This window comes from Lepidochelys kempii, chromosome 4 (genome assembly GCF_965140285.1).
Source record: "Lepidochelys kempii isolate rLepKem1 chromosome 4, rLepKem1.hap1, whole genome shotgun sequence".
Lineage (NCBI taxonomy): Eukaryota > Metazoa > Chordata > Testudines > Cheloniidae > Lepidochelys > Lepidochelys kempii.
The window spans coordinates 116084052-116103493 of record NC_136383.1 but is presented as its reverse complement, the minus strand read 5'-3'; the positions used below and the strand labels follow the sequence as shown (position 1 = coordinate 116103493).

Below are 19442 nucleotides of genomic sequence, written 5' to 3'. Positions count from 1 at the left end.
TATTTTGTACCAAACAATATATCTATATTGTTTGTTTCTGGATAGTGAGAGCGGCAAAATTGGACAGTGCAAGACAGATCCAAGGTGTAGAAGTAGGTCTGAGAGTGTCTAGCAAAGAAATGATACTTTAACCCAAAATGCATGAGACCATGAAATGATAAAGATGTGGAACATAAGAATGGCCATAGTGGGTCAGACCAAAGGTCCATCTAGCCCAGTATCCTGTCTTCCAACAGTGGCCAACGCCAAGTGCGTCAGAGGGAATGAACAGAACAGGTAATCATCAAGTGATCCTGTCGCCCATTCCCAGCTTCTGGAAAAGATAATTAAAAAGAGGAGAGGACCTTTGATGAAGGCCTATGTGACTAGAAGGGAAGTCATAAACTGTCCCAAAATATACGGATTTCATAGACTTCAAGGCTAGAAGGGACCATTTTGATCATATAGTCCAGGAGTTCTCAAACTTTTGTACTGGGGACCCCTTTCACATAGCAAGCCTCTGAGTGTGATCCCCCCCTTATAAACTAAAAACACTTTTTTATATATTTAATACCATTATAAATGCTGGATGGAAAGCAGGGTTTGGGGTGGAGGCTGACAGCTTGCGACCCCCCCATGTAATAACGTCGCGACCCCCTGAGGGGTCCCGACCCCCAGTTTGAGAACCCTGATCTAGTCCGACCTCCTGTATAAACATGGGCTATAGAACTTCCCCAAAATAATTCCTAGAGCATATCTTTTAGAAAAAAATCCAATCTTGATTTAAAAATTTGCAGTGATGGAGAATCCACTGTGACCCTTGGTAAGTTGTTCCAATGGTTAATTACTCACTGTTAAAAATGTATGCTTTATTTCTAGTCTGAATTTGTCTAGCTTTGACTTCTAACCATTGGGGACTGTGTTATACTTTTCTCTGCTAGACTGAAGAGACCGTCATTAAATATTTGTTTCCCATGTACACACTTATGGATTGTAATCAAGTCACTCCTTAATCTTCTCTTTGTTAAGCTAAATACAGTAAAAGCTGTTTTATACAGCACTTCTCCAACCAGAAAGCTCTATAAACCAGTATTTCTGATCTTCATTGAAAGTCCCGTTTATAGTTTGGTTGGCGTGGGACCGGCAAAGGGTTGGGGCGGGCTCTGGGAAGGAATTTGGGTGTGGGAGCAAGCACGGGAGTGAGTGCAGGGTGCCAGATCCAGGAGCTGCTCACCACGGGTGGCTTCCTACAAGTGTTCATAGAATCATAGAATCATAGAATATCAGGGTTGGAAGGGACCCCAGAAGGTCATCTAGTCCAACCCCCTGCTCAAAGCAGGACCAATTCCCAGTTAAATCATCCCAGCCAGGGCTTTGTCAAGCCTGACCTTAAAAACCTCTGTTGACCTGTCCCAAGTGCTCTTAGGTGGAGGTGTGGCAGGCGGCTCTGCAAGCTGCCTCTGCCGGCAGATGCTACCCCTGAAGCTCCCATTGGCCACTGTTTCCGGCCAATGAGAGCTGCGGAGGCAGCGCTCGGGGTGGGAGCAGCACGCAGAGGACCAAGAAACAATCCCTGCAGGGCCCCACTAGAAACACACCTGCTTGATTATTATGATTCCTTGTTTACAGTTACATGTTGCCACATTTTAATCCACTTAAGATGTGCCACGTCAGTTTGATATCATTATGATTATTAATCAAAATGTTATGCAGTACAAAGTGAAATGCCTTACAGAAGTCTAAGTATAACACTACTAGGTTTATCAACCACACCTGTAAACTCATCAAAAAAAAGGATCAAGCTAGTTTGACAGGATCTATTTTTCTTAAACACATGTGGAGTGGCATTTATTGCATTACCTTCCTTTAATTATTTATTAATTGAGTCCTGCATCAGCCACTCCATTAGCTTGGCCTGAATTGATGTCAGCCTCTGTAATGGGCTACATTCACTGCTGGGGTTGTTATAAGAGCCAAGACCGACACATACACAGAGTTATGATTACTGTCTGCTGCCTTACTAACAACTAAATTATCCAGGCACCCCCTTGTGACTGAGTATGGGGATTAGCTCCACCCAGTCTGATGCTGCCTTCCTTTCGTCGCTTGTGCTGTGGGCCCTGGTGCTCTCTAGGGGTGACCTGTGGCTTGGCCCTCTGGCTGGGTCACTATTTTTCCCTTCCAGGGGTAATAAAGTCTCACCAGCCCAGTTGTACCTGTACCATTCCAGATAGTCTTGCTGTTCAAGACTGTGCCGATTTCCTAGTGGCTGGTAAAGGATCCTGGGCCCACCCACTACTCTGGGATCCTACAATCAGCAGCCAAGGTCTGTACCTTCTCAACCCTTTCTGCCATTTCCCTGGGCCTCCTCGTGCTCTGACAACTTTCATCACCACTCTTCTGAGTAAACCCCTTCCATCAGGGTCAGGATCTCAGTTTTTTTGCTCCCTTCCTCCTCCTGGGTCTCCTCTTTCTCTCCTCACAAGGCCAGAGAATTACTACAGACTTCTACACTACAGCCCCGTTCTGCTCTCACTTCCTGACTTTCTACAAGCTCAGCCTGCCCCAACCCAGCTGGGCTTCATCATCAATTAGTGTCAGTGAAGCCTAAGTCTCCCCTCAGGTGTTTCCTGTAAAGTTAATTGGCCCTTTCTGAGCCACTTTAAACCTATCAGGGTTGGTGTGGTGTGAACACCCTCATCACAGTCTGACAGGCCTATAATTATCTGGGTCATCCTGTTTATCTTTTTTAGATATTGGCACAACATTAGCTTTCTTTTGGTTTTCTGGAACTTCTCCTATGTTCCAATACTTATTGAAAATCAATGTTAATGGTCCAGTGAGCTCCTCAGACAGTTCTTTTAAAGCTCTTGGAAGCAAGTTATCTGAACCTGTTGATTTTAAAATGTCTAACTTTAGTAGTTGCTGTTTAACATCCTCATGAGATATCTCAGGAGGATGTTAAACAGCAGCTAATGGAATGGAAAGAGTGTTTTCATCATATGAGACTATAACATCTATTTTTCCCCAAATACAGAACAGAAGTATTTATGAACACTTCTGCCTTTTCTGCATTATTACTGTTAATTCTACCATTTACATCTAATAATATAGACCAATGCTATTGTCAGGATACTTTCTGTTCCTAATATACTTAAAAAACTCATTCTTATTGTCCTTATCTCTGCTAGCCATAGATTTCTCCTTGTATCCCTTTGCTTCCCTGATCAATTTTCTACAATTATTAGCTTCTGATTTATACTCATTATTATCTACTTCCCTTTATTGCCATTTGGTATATTTATTTGTTATAGTTGCCTTTACTTCCCCTCTAAACCTAGTCAGTTTTTAAACTAATATGCCATCTTCCCCAGTTGTGGCTTTTGGGCATCCCATGAAGTGTTCTTAAACAATTCCCAATTATCATTCACATTCTTCCGATTAAATTCTTCCTCTCAGCTGATGTGGCTCGTAATTGTTTTCAGCTCTGTGAAACTGGCCCTTTCAGGTGCATCAATAAAGAAATTCTAAATAGAAACAAATCTGAGTAGAAATTTTAAAAGTTAAATTCCTTTGCAAAAAAGTTGCCAGCTTCTGTAATCAACATGTTAAAAATAAAAATATAAATAACTGTCCATGGCACAATATGTATCTTTAAGAAGCTTAAGTTTATGCCTCAAAAGTGGCATATGGACTGTCAGGCCCGCTGACAGCAATTCCGGGCCCCAGGTCAGAACAGTCAGTAGGCCCCTAGCCCGTGCAGACCCGGTCCGCCTGACATTTGAGCGGTGCTGCACCTGTGCTGGCTGGTGCCCAGTGAGCTGCCAGCTGCGCTGCTGGGCGCCCTCTTCCGGCACAGCCAGGACTTACACATGCTCACTCGGCTGCCTTCGCCGGCGGTACCATCCCACGTGCGCCTAGGAGCCTTGCCATAGGCAACTAGTGGAAGGGACACAAAGGGGGGCACTAGCTAAGGGGGGGAACACGTGACACCTCCATGTGACCTCTCCCACATGACCTTCCACCTGACTCCTCCCCTCTCCACCCCACCCCATATCCAGCCCGGGGCCCCTGCACTCTCCCTGTCACCTTCTCCCCATCCCACGTTACCTGGGAGGGAGGCTCTGTCCTCCTGCTGTGCCGGCCTGGCTCCTCGCCTGACAGCCAGGCTCCGGAGCCACTCCTGGATGCTGTCCAGTGCAGCACAGCAGCTGCTGGGAGAGCGCCTGGCTGCAGCAGCAGGCCGCTCCCCAGGCTCAGCTTCTGGTGACAGTGGCTGAGTGAGCCGGAGCCCCCATACCCTCTCCAGCATGCTCAGAGTTGGCTCCTGTCCCCAGACATGAGGACTAAAACTTCCTTATATTTTTAAACTAAAGTAGAGATTTCCACATAATTACAGAATTTCAGGAACTGAGGTTTTAAAAATAAACAAACCCAGAACATTAAGTGTCGTCAGATTTGCAATCAAAAGACTTGAGAAGACTGGAAATAGAAGCAGATGAGATTGCCATTTTGAATGGCCTGCCAGTCTCATACCAGAAATTGCTAACGCACAAATCCAAGCTGTATGTGAGTTTATAACACATAGTCGTCCCAGTTAGTTATCAAAGCTCGAACATCCAGCCTGTGTCTTCTATACAATGAGAGAGAAATGCTGCAAAACTGAAGATCTAATTTGTATGACAATAGGTAACGCTACAATCTTCATAGAATGACATATGGGAAAGAATACATGAGGGAATATGTGAATGTTAATTGTTTGGGTGGAGTCCACCCACATGGCTGAAGAGCACTCTACTTGGAGCCTATCAAGACAGCTGACAAACCTGACAGACAAGTTGCTGCAGAGAAAGACCAGACTTGGCACATGAACCCAGTCTCTCAGATAAACTCACGCAGCACTCATCACAGAGCCACTGGGACAGCCCATGACATTAAAATGTTGGGAATAAAATAACGGTAGGAACTCACCGTGCTCATCCAGCAGTATGTTGTCAGGTTTGATATCTCTGTAAAATAAGAAACGGAAGTGCATTATATACAGTACTGAACAGACGTGTGCAAATTCAGAAGTGTTTCTCTTCTGTGCAGGAGAGCTGGGTCAGTAAAACTATTACACTTCCGAAGGAAACCACACATTACCCAAAGGCAAACGATTCTATTGATGTCCTTTTACTGACCTGAGAAAATGTGCATGGTGAGCAGATTCAGTTCGCTTCCATTCGACATGGCTTTATATCCACATGGCTAGCACCGAAACAGGTAGCTTTTAGAGATCACATGAATTATTCCTTGTAACAGGGGGCAGGGAGAGGGGCCGATTTGCAGCTGGAGGTGCCTGTTTGTCTTGGGGAGTCTTTGTTTGACAGACCTGAGCAAGGAGGACATGGACAGGGCACTAATAGGGGACATGGATGACCCCTCCACCCGTCCCACTCTCCACTAATCTCCCATGTCCCCCCACATTGCCACACAGTCCTGCTAACCACCCCTTGCCACCACTCCCCATAACTCCTCACATGGCCACCTACTCCATGGAGCAGTAGGTGAGTGGGGATTTGGGTGTTATTAAGGGGGGCACGGTTGTGTGTGCGGAATCCTGGGATGAAAGGGACTGTGACAGTGCTGGGGGGCAGGGTCCCAGTGGCTCTGCACCAAGGCATTGGCACTTGCAAGGCTCCCCTAAACTGCTGCCTCCGGTTTGGAGGGCATGGAAACAGCATGGCCATGGTCTGGAGTCTTAATATGCTGATGCCCACGCAGAAAGATGCTAAACTCCCCATCATCCCACCTTGAAGTCAAGATGACTTGGACTGAAGTTTCTATTAATCTCATGAAAGCAGCCATTACAAACTCTCAAACTGAGCAGGAGAACTTATCTATAATTTATGAACTAGTTTTACTTGATAAATAATAAAAACCTTGATACATGAGTTTCCATTTACCCAAGGGACAACTTGATTACTCCAAGTTAAATACTTATCAGGAAATATAAACTGGATTATAACAAGCCTGTAAATGACTTTAAAATATGCTAATGTGTACTTAGATTTCACTAATAAGTTTCAACCTAGGTGCCTAGAAATAAATTGAGTCAATAAGTGGTTAAAAGTGGTGAAACTGGAAAATTTGTTACACTAGTTCAGAACACTACTTTTTAAATGAAACTGTACACAGCAAAAAGACAGTGGCAGCAATTATACCCTAGAAATTTTCACATAACATGATTTGTAATATCATGCAAAATTGACAGCTTTTCAGACAAGAGAAAGAAGCTTGATGGCTGAGTTAAGAGTTATAAGATACAAAGTTTTAATTGCTTTAACATTTGGTAAGAATCCTAAGAACTCATAAGTAAATTAAAACTATGACTGCAAGTTAGCTGTGGTAGTAACAATGGTGAATTTCAGGAAAAATCAGAAATAGCTTTGAAACATTCAGTGCATACTTGGGGATAATGTGCATGTGTAAAAGGTCCGGCTGTAAATTACTGTCTGGAAAGGCCATTTAGAATTTATATTTCCAAGTTTCTAACTTTAGACTTGTTTTTGATTGAACTGTCACAATCAACTCCATAAAATTTTGTTTTGTATAACTCGATTGGCAAATCAGTAAAAACCTGTTTTAAGGATCTACAGTTTCAATGAAATCAAATATACCCAATGGAGTCCCATCTATGAATGCAAGGCATGCACTGCATGCCTGACCTGCTGTGCATTGTCCAACTTTCACCAGTGGGCCAAATCTGATTTGCTGGATGATTCTGTCCAGACCATGAGGACACCATTTTGTAGAACAAATCTCCGCACAGCGTGACCTCACATGCAGTGTATGTGCGAGTTCGTGCTGCACGGAGGATGCCATTTTGGACCACCCACGGTATACAAGTGAGCTGGTGTGTGCCTTAGTAAAATTGTCACAGCACGCCATTGGATATACCCATTAGTATCAAAATTGCCTCCACAGAATGGTACACAATCTGAATAAATTTACCACTTTGTGACTTCTAGATAAACTTAAGCCTCCTGGGGCAGATCCTCAACTGCTGTAAATTGTCATAGCTTTGGTGATTTCAGTGAACATACAACAATATACACAGACTGAGGATCTGTTTCTTCAGGTAATTTACTTAAACTTTGTCTCTGCTGTCACACAACCATTTTTATATTACTTTTTCTAATTTATTATTCATCCTCATATTTTGTTAATCAATATATATATACACATTAATTCTCAAGACTTGGCTTTAGTTTAAGATACCCAAAATTCAACAAATTCAAAAGAAACATGGAATAGGTAACAGATCAATTAACATTATTTAGACAGTATATGCTGTTATAATATTTACCCAAACATTCTCACAGTCTGCTATATTTTCATATTTACAGCCTGATCCTGCACTTCTCAAGTGAGTAAAGATAGTTCTGCTTAGGTCTTTGCAGGCTACAGCCTTTTATTTAATAATGAAGCAGGGCTTAATAGCATTTGTGATATAATTTAAAAGATCTTAAGCTGTATTTCTTGAAATGAGAAATCAGTTAAGGGCTTGATCCTGCTTCTATTGAGATAACTGGAAAAACTCAACATGGCTTCAGTGGGAGTAAGATTGGATCAGATTTTTATAAAGTTAATAAAATGGTAATTCTGCTTCATAATCTATGCTAGTTTTTCATGACAATGCAAAAAGGCACCCAAGAGTTTAGTTATCATAAACTCAATCCTTTTTAAATTTCAGATTTTGTGAATTTTAAGAATGAGATAAATATCAGAAATGGTTTATAAGCATTAAATACTTATGTAAACATAAAATATTACATTAAAAGAAATTGGATCTAGTCTGGCAAATCCAATGTTCACGCTGTATATTGCCTGACAACAGATGTGTTCTACTTGGTGAATGTATCTGTAATGTTCTGAAGCGGTCAAATGATAAAATTAGATCTATGCTAATCTACCTAAGACAAATTCAGTGAGTGGTTTACACATGATACCCACAGATCCACATATACTGTAGACAAGTGTTTTTCTCCACCTGGGGGAACTACTATAATTCCTGCTCCATTTATTTTGTTCTTTTGATTCGGAGGCAAGGCAGGGTGTGGCTACAGTTTAGGGGCAGGTTACCCTGGGTTATGTCTTATTCTGGAAAGCAAGCTCATCAGTCAAAACCTGAGGAACTGTGATACATACATACCACTGCTTTGTCTGGAAAGAAATGCATTTAAAGCAAGTACAAGTCAGGAGCTAGCCAAAACCACTAGAAAAACATGCAGTTATTGTTATTGGGTACTCAGTACCTGGAACATTTACCTCCAACAGACCAAAGTGAACCAGTCTCTTGAAAAATAAATGGCCTGGTCAAAAATATCTAAATGTATGAATAAAGCATAGTGCAATGCATGAAAATGTTCAAAAGTGAGACAAGCCATTTGATTAGGCAGCATCAATTTGGACATGTTAATTTATATGAAAAATCTATTTGTTATGATAGAAAGTATTTTGGATCTTAGCATGCATGTTCAAATAGCAGTATGTGAAATTTTGTGCATTAACTTCAAGGTTTTTTGTCTATTATGAATATCCATACAAATGAACTGAAGCCATCAAATCAGGATCCAGAACCCCTGATTCAAGCTCACAATAGAAATTCCATTACACCTGCAAAAAGCACACTAAGACAGACATTGAACAGTGCCTATTCCTTGTGCTGCTTTCAAACCATTTGCTGTGTAGTGATTAGCAGTGCTACAGTATTCACCAGTTTCCATAAGAGGGGAAGTTCCTTCCATCTACCATCTTTGCTTAGTGTGAATTGATTATGAGTCAGCATGTCCTTGTAAGGAGCAGATTGATCCTAGCAGCTCAATTGTCATAATCATGTATAGGACAGAAAAAAGAGGTATGTGTGTAAACTTTTCTTGCTTACCATTGCCTGTAAAACCATTTCTGCCTCCCTTTGTTCTCGATATTAGAGTGTGTCAGACTGGTGCTGCCTACAGAATATAAATACAATTGAAATAGAAAATACCCCACCAAGATTCCAAATAAGAAATTAACTTCTGCTATGAAATCCAGAGCGAGTGGAATCCCCATTGTGAAGATGTTCACTGTGTAGAGACCATACCATGTTGCTCATAGTATACTGATCAAGCTCAGCCAAGGCACGATTCAAAGCCCACTGAAGCCAGTGGAATAGCTCAAGCTGACCTTGAGGGGCTTAGCTTCACGCCCTGAATGTCTCCACTGCTCTTTCCTTTCTCTTATCTTCTTTCTATGGCTCACGTTGGAGAGTGGGGTAGAAGCTGGCTTTTACACCAGGAAGTCAGCAGCTGACAGGAGCAGAACAATTGGATTTACAATCCAAAATCTAGGGCACTGGAAAGCATGCATTCAAATAAGCAAAGTTAAAATAACAACAACACATAGTGCATTGTGGTCTGTGTGAAGCCTAGTTTTGAATCTCTGCCCTTGTCTCTTACTTATTGGCCTGGAAGGATGGCAAAGGCAGCATGCTGAACCAGTGAGGAGTGGGAAGGCAGATGGAATGTTGTCTTTTCCCCTTTAAAAACATAAGAACAGCCATAGTGGGTCAGACCAAAGGTCCATTCCGCCCAGTATCCTGTCTTCTGACAATGGCCAATACCAGGTGCCCTGGAGTGAATGAACAGAATAGGTGATCATCAAGTGATCCATCCGCTGTTGCCCATTCCCAGCTTCTGGCAAAACTGAGGCTAGGGTTTTTAGCTGAAAGAAGATTATGGCAGGAATCAAGGAAAATAGATAGATATAATGTTCTTGGACTTCAACAAGTTTAAAGTCTCTCCCAGTAGGCTATGAAGGATACTAACTAGTCATAAAATGAGAGGCTACGTTCTGGTGTGGACTAGATTAACTGGCAGAAATAAAAGTAGGACTAAGTGGCAAATCTTCAATGTACAAAGAAGATAATTGTGAAGTGCTCCAAAGACCTGTATTGGGATTACCATTGCATAACTTCCTAACTGTCAGGGTGGTTAAGCACCGGAATAAATTGTCTAGGAAGGTCGTAGAATCTCCATCATCAGAGATTTTTAAGAGCAGGTTAGACAAACACCTGTCAGGGATGGTCTAGATAATACTTAATACTGCCATGAGTGCAGGGAACTGGACTAGATGACCTCTCGAGCCCTTCCAGTCCTATGATTCTATGATAATATTTATTAATGATCTGAACTGATAAGATTTCCAGATGATTTAATCTAGAGAGGACTGTGAGGAACTTCAGAAGGACCTAGCAAAGATTGGTGATTGGGCAATACAGTGGCAGATTGTAATGAGGGAAACTCACCTCTTGAATGCCTCCTGCTGGTGTGTGTGGTACTGCAGTCCTTTTCCTGCTCCTGGTGCCCCTGTAGGCTGTCAACCTTGCTTAGTGGGTCTTCAGTGGCTCAGCCTTTCAGCTGGGTCACACAATCAAAATGATCTCCTTCTGGGGTAGCAAACAGTCAGAAATAACCTGTCTATCTGCCCTCAACAGGGTCTTCAGCCCCAGCTCTGGGCCCTTTAAATTCAGCCTTTTGCTTGGGCTTCCAAAAGAACCTTTGTCCCCTTCTTGGGGCTTACAACACTTCACTAGTGGGGGAACCTGGAACTGCCCACTACTCCATGTTCCAACCCAGGGACCCTATACACAGCAGTCACGTACCGCTCACTTTGATTCGTTGCTGCTATTTCCCTGGCCCTTTTCTCAACTCATACCTCACCTCAGTGTTAAAGTCCTCAGGTCCTCTCTCAGTCAAATGCAGCCAGAACAAAACTCTGGCTATCCCTGAGGTTCCTTTGGCCAGACAGGAACACCCTTCCTTGCCCCTCTGGTCTCAGCCAGGAACTGAACTGCTGAGGCCCTGCAGCAACTCTTATCTGAGCCTGCTGGGCTTTGATTGGCCTCTCTAGGCAGGCCAGGAAGGCCCACCCTTTTTACTCCTTTTTTAGGGCAGGTGTAATAGGACCGTGAACTCTCCTGTAGGGAGCTGGAAAGACCAGGTACACCTTACAGAAGAAATTGAGAGTAGACAATTCAAGATAAAACACATTGGAAGGATCAGTTTGAACTACTCATACACATTAATGGTTTCTAAATGAATCATTCTAGAGAGAGACCTGGTGTCACTGTGTGCAGCTAAATGAAAATATCTGCTTATTTGCCTGCCATTACATAGTGAGCCAGGTTGCATTAAAAAAGGGATAATGAATAATATTGAAAAATTTTAATGCCATAATATAAATCAAATGGCATGATATAAATATAAATATGTATATTATAATATCTAATATTATATATAATAAATATAAATATAAATATGTAATAGTATGATACAAATATAAATCAAATGGTATGAGTTCATCTCATCCCCAAAAGGACATGAAAGAAATAGAGAAGGTCCAGAGAAGGGCAAAGCATATAGATCCATGGGAAGTACTTGCCCATGAGAAGACATTAAACAGACTAGGTCTATTTAATTTACACAAGAGATTTGTAAAAGGCAACATGATGGGGCAAATAAAATAATACATGGTACAGAGCAGGTCAATAGCGCACTCCTGTTTATTTTTATAATTCAAGGACACGGTGATAGCAAATGGAATTGAAAGAAAACACATTTTATATACAAGGATGTAAATATTTTTGCACATTTTTAATTAACCTGTGAAACTCACTGCCACAAGACATAATTGAGACAAAGGCTCATTAAGATTAAGAAAAGGGTCAGACATTTCCACGAGTAATAGGAATATCAGCTAGAGTTCCATTAGCTAAGATAAATATAAGCACCTTAGGAAAGCACTTCTACAATCAGCACAGCTGCTGGCTCTTCTTAGTTTGTTGAAACCCATTACTAATAATGTTGTTATTCAGCCTGAGGGAACTGAAGAACTAACACTGGCCATCTGTTTTTTCCTGCTTTCATATTCCGCAGCAACCACGCAATTACCACAGTCTTGGTTGTTGCCATTTTCCACTTTGTTTGTAATTTCCTACTCATGCCATAATTTCCCTTCTACTTTGTCCAAGTACTTTTTTCTAGAGAACAGAATTATTTTAGGTGGTAGCTGTCCCTCGTCAACCTAAGCTATTTTCTGATATTCCTGGAGAAGATCTTCACACCTGCATTTACAAACAGTTCAGACTGTCCATTATCTCATGTTTAAGGATTGCCATCCCTTTCCTGGGCTCCAGCAAAAATCCAGGATATATTATTTTAATTTCCTGTCTGATGATCTCCCATTCTTTTCCCTGGACTTCCTCAAGATTTCCTCAATGATATTTCCAGTCTCCCAAGCTTTGGAATCTAGGTGATCCCCATAGAGATGTGTCGAAGCAAGTTCAAATTGTATCTGACAGATGTTTTACCGGCACATGTTACTATAGCATCAAATTCTAAAGACTTATACTATGATTATGTCAGCACTGCTAGCACAAACCTCGGTTTTTCTGGTGATTAGATATTAGCTTTGAATGGACAATGAAAGCCAGTGGTGGGATTCAGCTTTTCACTGATCTGGGGCAGACTTACAAAGCAAACTCCTGTGTACACAATATTATGAAACAAAGTCTTCGTCCTTATGAGTCATTTAGAATCACATCTTCAAAAATGGACTTTAATTTTAAGTGTCTCCATTATGGTTACCCAAGTTAAGGCACTTACAAGCCTGACTTTCAAGGGCGATAAGCCCCTACTATTCCAACTAAAGACAATGGGAACTGTGGTTTCTCAGTATCTCTGGTTGTCTCAGGTTGGAAGCTCAAAACTGAAGGGCCTATAATTAAAGGCAAGTTTTGAAAATTTGGCTATAAGTTCCCAAGGCCACAGCTGGAGTCTGCAGGAACCAGAATTAGAATTCATGAATTCCTTATCTGTGGATGTGTATCCAAACCACTAGGCCACACTTCTAACAACAGCTTCCCTCTGGCAAGTTTCTTTTCTCAGGTCATTCTAGAATGCTGCTTTTGTTCAAAGGGCAAAGTCTAACATGCTAGTAGGGAGACAGCATATGCTCTATGCAGACTCCCCCTGGAGGTCAGCCTGAGTATCCAGGCCTGGTTGGGTCTTGGTTGGTGAGTGGAAAGCAAAGGGAGAGGGCCCTTTCACCATACACCTGGCCAGAGTTGCTCCGTGAAACCTACTCTTGCCCAGTGATTGGAGTAGGCTCTACAGCCCTCTATGCAAACCCCTTGCAGCGAGGGGAAGGCAGGAGCCACTCAGTTATAGATTCCCATTGGCCTGCTCACACACTGCATCCTGTGCACTCAGAGCTGAGTTCCACACTGCACACAAGGTCCTTACCCTGCCTGCACAAGTCTATTGGTTCCAGTCCCCACACTCACCCAATGGAACTGCACTGGCTTGTTCCCAAGCAGCCTGTGCACTTGTAGAAGAGGGGGCTGGGTTTGCACCTAAAGAATAATCAAAAATAGTTTCATCAAAGGAATTTAGATTAAAAATTGAACTTTCATTTTGAAGATGATTTTTGGTATTCTTAGAGCAGATGATCGCTGCCTGTAACGTAATTGTTTGGCCTCCCACCCAACCCCAACTCCCAATTGCTAAAATTTACAAGCTTGTTACTTGAAATAGCAAGACACCATCTATGGAATTTTTGATGGATGAACTTTTCAGAATGGTTTTTCTCAAGCAGGCTCACTGTGTTTGTTCAGCTCCTACAGCGACCTGACACGAAAGACAGGTCTTCACTACCCGAAGTGATTGAGCTATCGGGGATTGATTTATCGCATCTCATCTAGACACAATAAGTCGATGCCCGAATGCACTCCCTATCGACTCCGGAACTCCAGCTCATGAGAGCCGGAAGCAGAGTTGACGGGGGAGCAGCAGCGGTCGACTCGCCGCCATCCTCACGGCCTTGTAAGTTGACCTAAGATACGTTATTCGCGTTGCTGAAGTTGCGTATCTTAGGTCGACCTCCCCCCCCTCCACTGTAGACCAGGGCTATGTGGCCTTAAGCTTTACACAATAAGGGCCTGATCCAAAGCACATTGAAGTTAATGGAAAGGCTCCTACTGGCTTTAGCAGGCATTGTTTCAGCCTAACCAAGCTCTAACTGGTATGTTCATGGCGTACACACAGAACAGTTAGGGAAAAACATTAATACTCCTGCTGAAAGGCTGCAGCATAACACCTCTTTATTTCTTAAAATTCAGAATGATTAACACACAAGAACCCCAAAACAGAGAAAAACAAAAGCAGGCTGCTCCCTCAATCAAAGATTCACAATTCATCCCACATTACTCTAGGGTAGCTGCCTGCTGCTAGGCTTCCTCAGAGAGCCCCCAGCTGGCGAGCTATTAGAATTTAAAATCATAGATCACAATTTTAACACAATTTTCAATAAACAACAGTAGCTATTTTTTTTTAGTGCTGACATGTAATTAATGAAAATAAACCCATGCTACTAATTTAACAAATGTGTCATATGGGACAAACAGAGAAAAATCAGGACAGAATTCACTGTACATTAAAAGTACAGTCAAATCTCTATTTTCTTAGTTATAAAGCTAATCGCTTATATTAATATTTTCCTTTTTCAGCAGAAGTAGTCCATGGAAGTAATTCTTATTATGTCACCTAGGAGAAAGACAGGTACAAAATGAAAGAGAAACAACGCTTCAACAACCTTTTAATCTGTAAGGTGCCTCACAATCTTTTTGTCAGAACCTATATGTTTCCAGTTTGTTAAAATATTCCCCATAGCAATGGCCAATCATGCGCACAAATTGTAGTCTAGGATATGGAGAACACTGTACAAAGAGCAGCTGTCTGGAATGAATAATAGTACAAGATGATGTCTGGAAGTTAGCTGCTACCATTAAAAAAACAAAAGCACAGGTAAAAAAAATAAATTATGGATGATAAATTCAAGCCATGCAAGGACAATTCAAATAACCTGATCCCCTGGTGAGTATCTGAGCAATTCAAAAAATAAATTATTCCAGATTAGTTCTTCTCTACCAGTTTGATGCAGCACACAAAATACCTGACTGGATCTTTTTAATATTTTACACTCAGTTACACCAAAGATATATTGCACATTCACCTGCCATAGCATAAAGGGCTAATTTGATGTGTGTAGTTCAGGACAAGTTTAATAAAGATTAATATTACCTGTGTGACATTTCTTAACAATCATAAAATAATAGCAATGAGTTGGGAAATGGAAGTTCCAGCTAGAGAACGTTCAGTTCACATGAGATTTACCATTACCTGAGAGCACTGAGGTAATCCCCACCAGGCGGGGAACTATGGGGTGGTGTTAAACTGGTTTCTACTGACTTCAGAAAGGACTACGAATGGGTTTTGATGTTCACATTTGGGTTCAGGGGCTTGGCACTGTGCTTTGCTTCTATTTGGTATAGATATTCAGAAATAACAGGATTTTAAAATCACACATCCGAGGAAAGCAGATTACAAAATGCAGTGTGGGTCTGACATTCTATATCTGGTAAAGCCTGAGATGTGGTATACATCACTATTCACAGGCTATACTAAAGCTAAGACAGGACTTTAGCCAGATGGTATTGTCTCTGGATGGGAAGCACAGTAAGGGCCCAGTGGTGATGAGTGAACTCAGCTGTATTGAGAAAGCATTGCACTGCCAGGGTTCCATCCCCAGCACGGATCTGCCTGTAGAACACACTACAGTGAAAACTACTATGTTCCTTTCCTTTGCACCAGGTAGTTCAATCACCTTTTTCTCACTCCTGCCCCCCACAACATTCTTCCCAGCAACTAGAACTGCCCAATGGCATTAATCAAGCAGCACAGCAAAAGTATTAAATAAAAAGTGCTACAGCCCACACCCTAGACAGCAAGTGTGAAAAATCAGGACGGAGGGGGGGCGGAGGGGGGGGTTATAGGAGCCTATATAAGAAAAAGACCCAAAAATCAGGACTGTCCCTATAAAATTGGGACATCTTGTCACCCTGCCACACCCTATCTGAGTGGAAATCGCCACCACTGCAGCCCAACCAGATCTCTGACTGGCAGTCCGTGTTCCCACTATATTAATCCTGCTCATTACTGACTGCCAAAGGCTGTCCCTCCATAACTAAATCCTTCAGAGCCATCAATTTCTGTATTAATTAAAAGGAGTACTTGTGGCACCTTAGAGACTAGCTCATGAAAGCTTATGCTCAAATAAATTGGTTAGTCTCTAAGGTGCCACAAGTACTCCTTTTCTTTTTGTGAATACAGACTAACACGGCTGTTACTCTGAAACTGTATTAATTAATGGTATGATAGGATGATGTGTCCCTTTAAGGCCACCATAGTGTTGAATCCTGATAACTTCAGCAGAGCTGGAAATGATGTGTCCCTTTAAGGCTACCATTGCTAGATCTTTGTCTGCAAAGAAAGAGCTTTTACTTGTAGGGGGCTGGGTGTATGTGAGTATGTATCTGGTTGTACTTCCACAAGATAATCCGTGTGGTACCCAAATAAACTTAACATTTAGGTTCTGAAACAGACTTTAAAACAGGAGGAAACAAAGGGAGAAGTTAGTAATCCAATCCCTGGTACCTTTATGGATTAGTTCCAATGTAGGTCTATTTTAATTATATCGACAACCAGAGGCAAGTGCTACAGATGATTAACTGTAGGATAGCCTTCTGATGAACTGAGCTATTTATCCTGCAGAACATGTTTTTAAAATATTTTTCTCTCCAATGAGCTGAAAATCCTAGCACAGTTGATATCCATTAATTCTGCTTGAATTTTTTTTTAAAAGGACTATTTTGCACCATGGTATCCACACATAAGTTTATCATTTAAGACGCAAAGGATGCAAGAACTTGCTTAATCAACCTAGCCACTTCCAGCTGCATTGTCTAGAGGCCGTTATGCACAAAGAGTTTGAAATAACTTACAGTGTCTCATTCTAATCCAAAATGTCAAAAAGCCTAACATTAATTGGGGCCGAATTTGGCCCAATGAAATTTATTTAAGTTTTATACAGCTCTCCCCTCTCCGCCTCCCCTGAAAAATTTACATTTCAGACCTAAAATAATGGAAAGCATCTCTTCAGAGTGACTCTGAGCTAGAATGGTAGTTTCAGAGCCATTTAAGGGAGAAATACTTTCAGAAACAAGCTTTTTATGTGAACTTTCCAGACTCTGTTCAGTTACTTGAGTGAAACATGTTGTACACCATAGAAAAGTGTATTGTACTGTATTATATATTTGGACAGATATCAGTGGTAGTAAAAAAGATTAAACTTTTTTTTCCTCCTATAAGAACTTTGGACCAATAAACATTGCAAATCCACAGATGGTCTCTTTCAACCATCGTATATTATTCATTTTATATTGTTCAAATCTTGAGGCAAATTTGGCAAAATTGAGGCAAATTTTCCATTCTTAAGTCTGGACATGAATGGACATTTTATCTTAATGAAAAGTGAATAAAGATTTCAGGATGTGGAACATTTCTGAATAAATATCATACACTATAGCCAAAAGTCTATAGATTTTACTCTAGATCCTGAATAAAATCTTAGTGTCACACTTTAGAAATGCATAAAACCATAAGTATTTTATGATGGTATTGTTCCACAAGTCACTCGTGCAAAGATCTATTTATCTTTGTTAGGGCTAGAGATTTTCCTCCCATTTATAGCATTTGGCATCTTTGTAGTAACTACTCCTTAGGCTCTAGTGTAAAATGCAAAGCCATTATTACTCCATATTAATTAGCTGATAGGAAGTGCTCATGAGACACTTTGGTCAGACTGCATTGCTCCATCCGTGTTCACTATGAGACACTTTGGTCAGACTTCCATTGCCCCATCCGTGTTCACTCACATGTCTGATCGCTTTCTATGTAATGTATCGCCTGAGCAAGAGGACCATTTCTGATGCACATACATAATGTAACTGTACTGAAGTTATCACAAAATGATGAAGTAGTCTTTATGAGTCTGTTTAAGAATTCTGAAGTGCTGTAACTTTCCTTTTGTTTTTCTTTAAGGCTCTTCTTTTAAAAACAAATGAACAAACCAGAACACATCAGGCCTGAAGTCCAAAATATCTATGATCACACTCTTTCTAAATGACCAGTGAGTGTACTACAGATCATGACAACATTTGTGCACTACATTTGGCCTTGTCTACTCTGAATTATTTTGGGAAATCACCCACCATGGCACTATAAAAGCAACATGTGAACACTGGACAGGGGACTGGCATTTTTAGCATGGTAATCTGAGCAAAGTTAGTAGTAAGGATGCTGATACTCCATCAACACTACAGTTAACATGCTGCTACCTCCAGTACAGCTGGTACCAGTGATAATGGAAAGATGGGAGATTTCCATTGACTTCAATGAGCTTTGGAGCTGGCCCTTCTGTGGGCTTAATGCAACCCCACTTCATGAAACCCTCATCTTTGTCCAGATAGGAACCAATTTTCAAGCTCCCTTACTTTTACAAAATGGAACTCAGCTCAAAAGCACCCCCTAAAACTCACACCAATGTACAAATATCCTAACTGGAACAAATTCAAACAAATGTTTTTAGCAATTTCTCATCTTTATTTGGGAAAATGTGGACTAGTCAAATACTTTCAATTCTCTACTTTCATCAATAGGTGGCAGTAGTGATATCTATATTTGTAAAGTATTGTATTTCAATACTTGATTGAATGATTAATTTAATGATTGTATTTCAATCATATTTGCTTGCAGATCCAATATGATTTTATTGCAGATTTGATTAAACTTTGCATCATAGCAGTGAAAACAGATACAGATTGCAATACAACATGACACCAGCCCCATGAAAGTTTTCTAATGCTACACGGGCTTGATCCAGAAAAGAGGTGAGCACAACCACAGGGTACTGCTGAGCACAGTCAGCTCCCATTGTGTTCAGTGGGAGTTGAGGGTGCTCACCGCTCAGGGGGAGTTCTCAACACCTCTCAGGAAGGCACTGTGAAGGTTCCAACACTGCTAGTACTAATAAGCTGACCAAACAATGGAAGACTGAACCCTCCATTATGGGCTGAAAGGCTCTGTGAGGAGGAGTTCCCTAGAGTTCACTCTGATTGTTGTGTTAGACATTTTGGTTACAGACAGGATCTACAAAGCAGGCGTACAAAATCAGGCAACTATTATGTATCAAGATTTTTAAGACCATAAGAACAGCCATAGTGGGTCAGACCAATGGTCCATCTAGCCCAGTATCCTGTCTTCTGACAGTGGCCAATGCCAGGTGCTTCAGAGAGAATGACCAGAACAGGTCATCATCAAGTGATCTGTCCCCTGTGCCCATTCCCAGCTTCTGGCAAACAGAGACTAGGGACACTTCAGAGCATGGTTTTGCATCCCTGCCCATCCTGGCTATTAGCCATTGATAGACCTATCCTCCATGAACTTATCTAGTCCTTTTTTGCATCCTGTTATAGATTTGCAAAA

At 41.4% G+C, this 19442-nt stretch overlaps 1 protein-coding gene across 1 annotated transcript in view; it reads right to left on the bottom strand.

Moving 5' to 3' along the window:
- The window catches only part of STK32B (serine/threonine kinase 32B), a 254347-nt gene that overhangs the window by 69788 nt on the left and 165117 nt on the right, over positions 1-19442 (bottom strand). The window contains exon 5 of the mRNA XM_073340132.1: positions 4951-4988. Coding sequence (XP_073196233.1) covers positions 4951-4988 — 38 coding nt within the window. The remainder of the gene's footprint in view (positions 1-4950; positions 4989-19442) is intronic.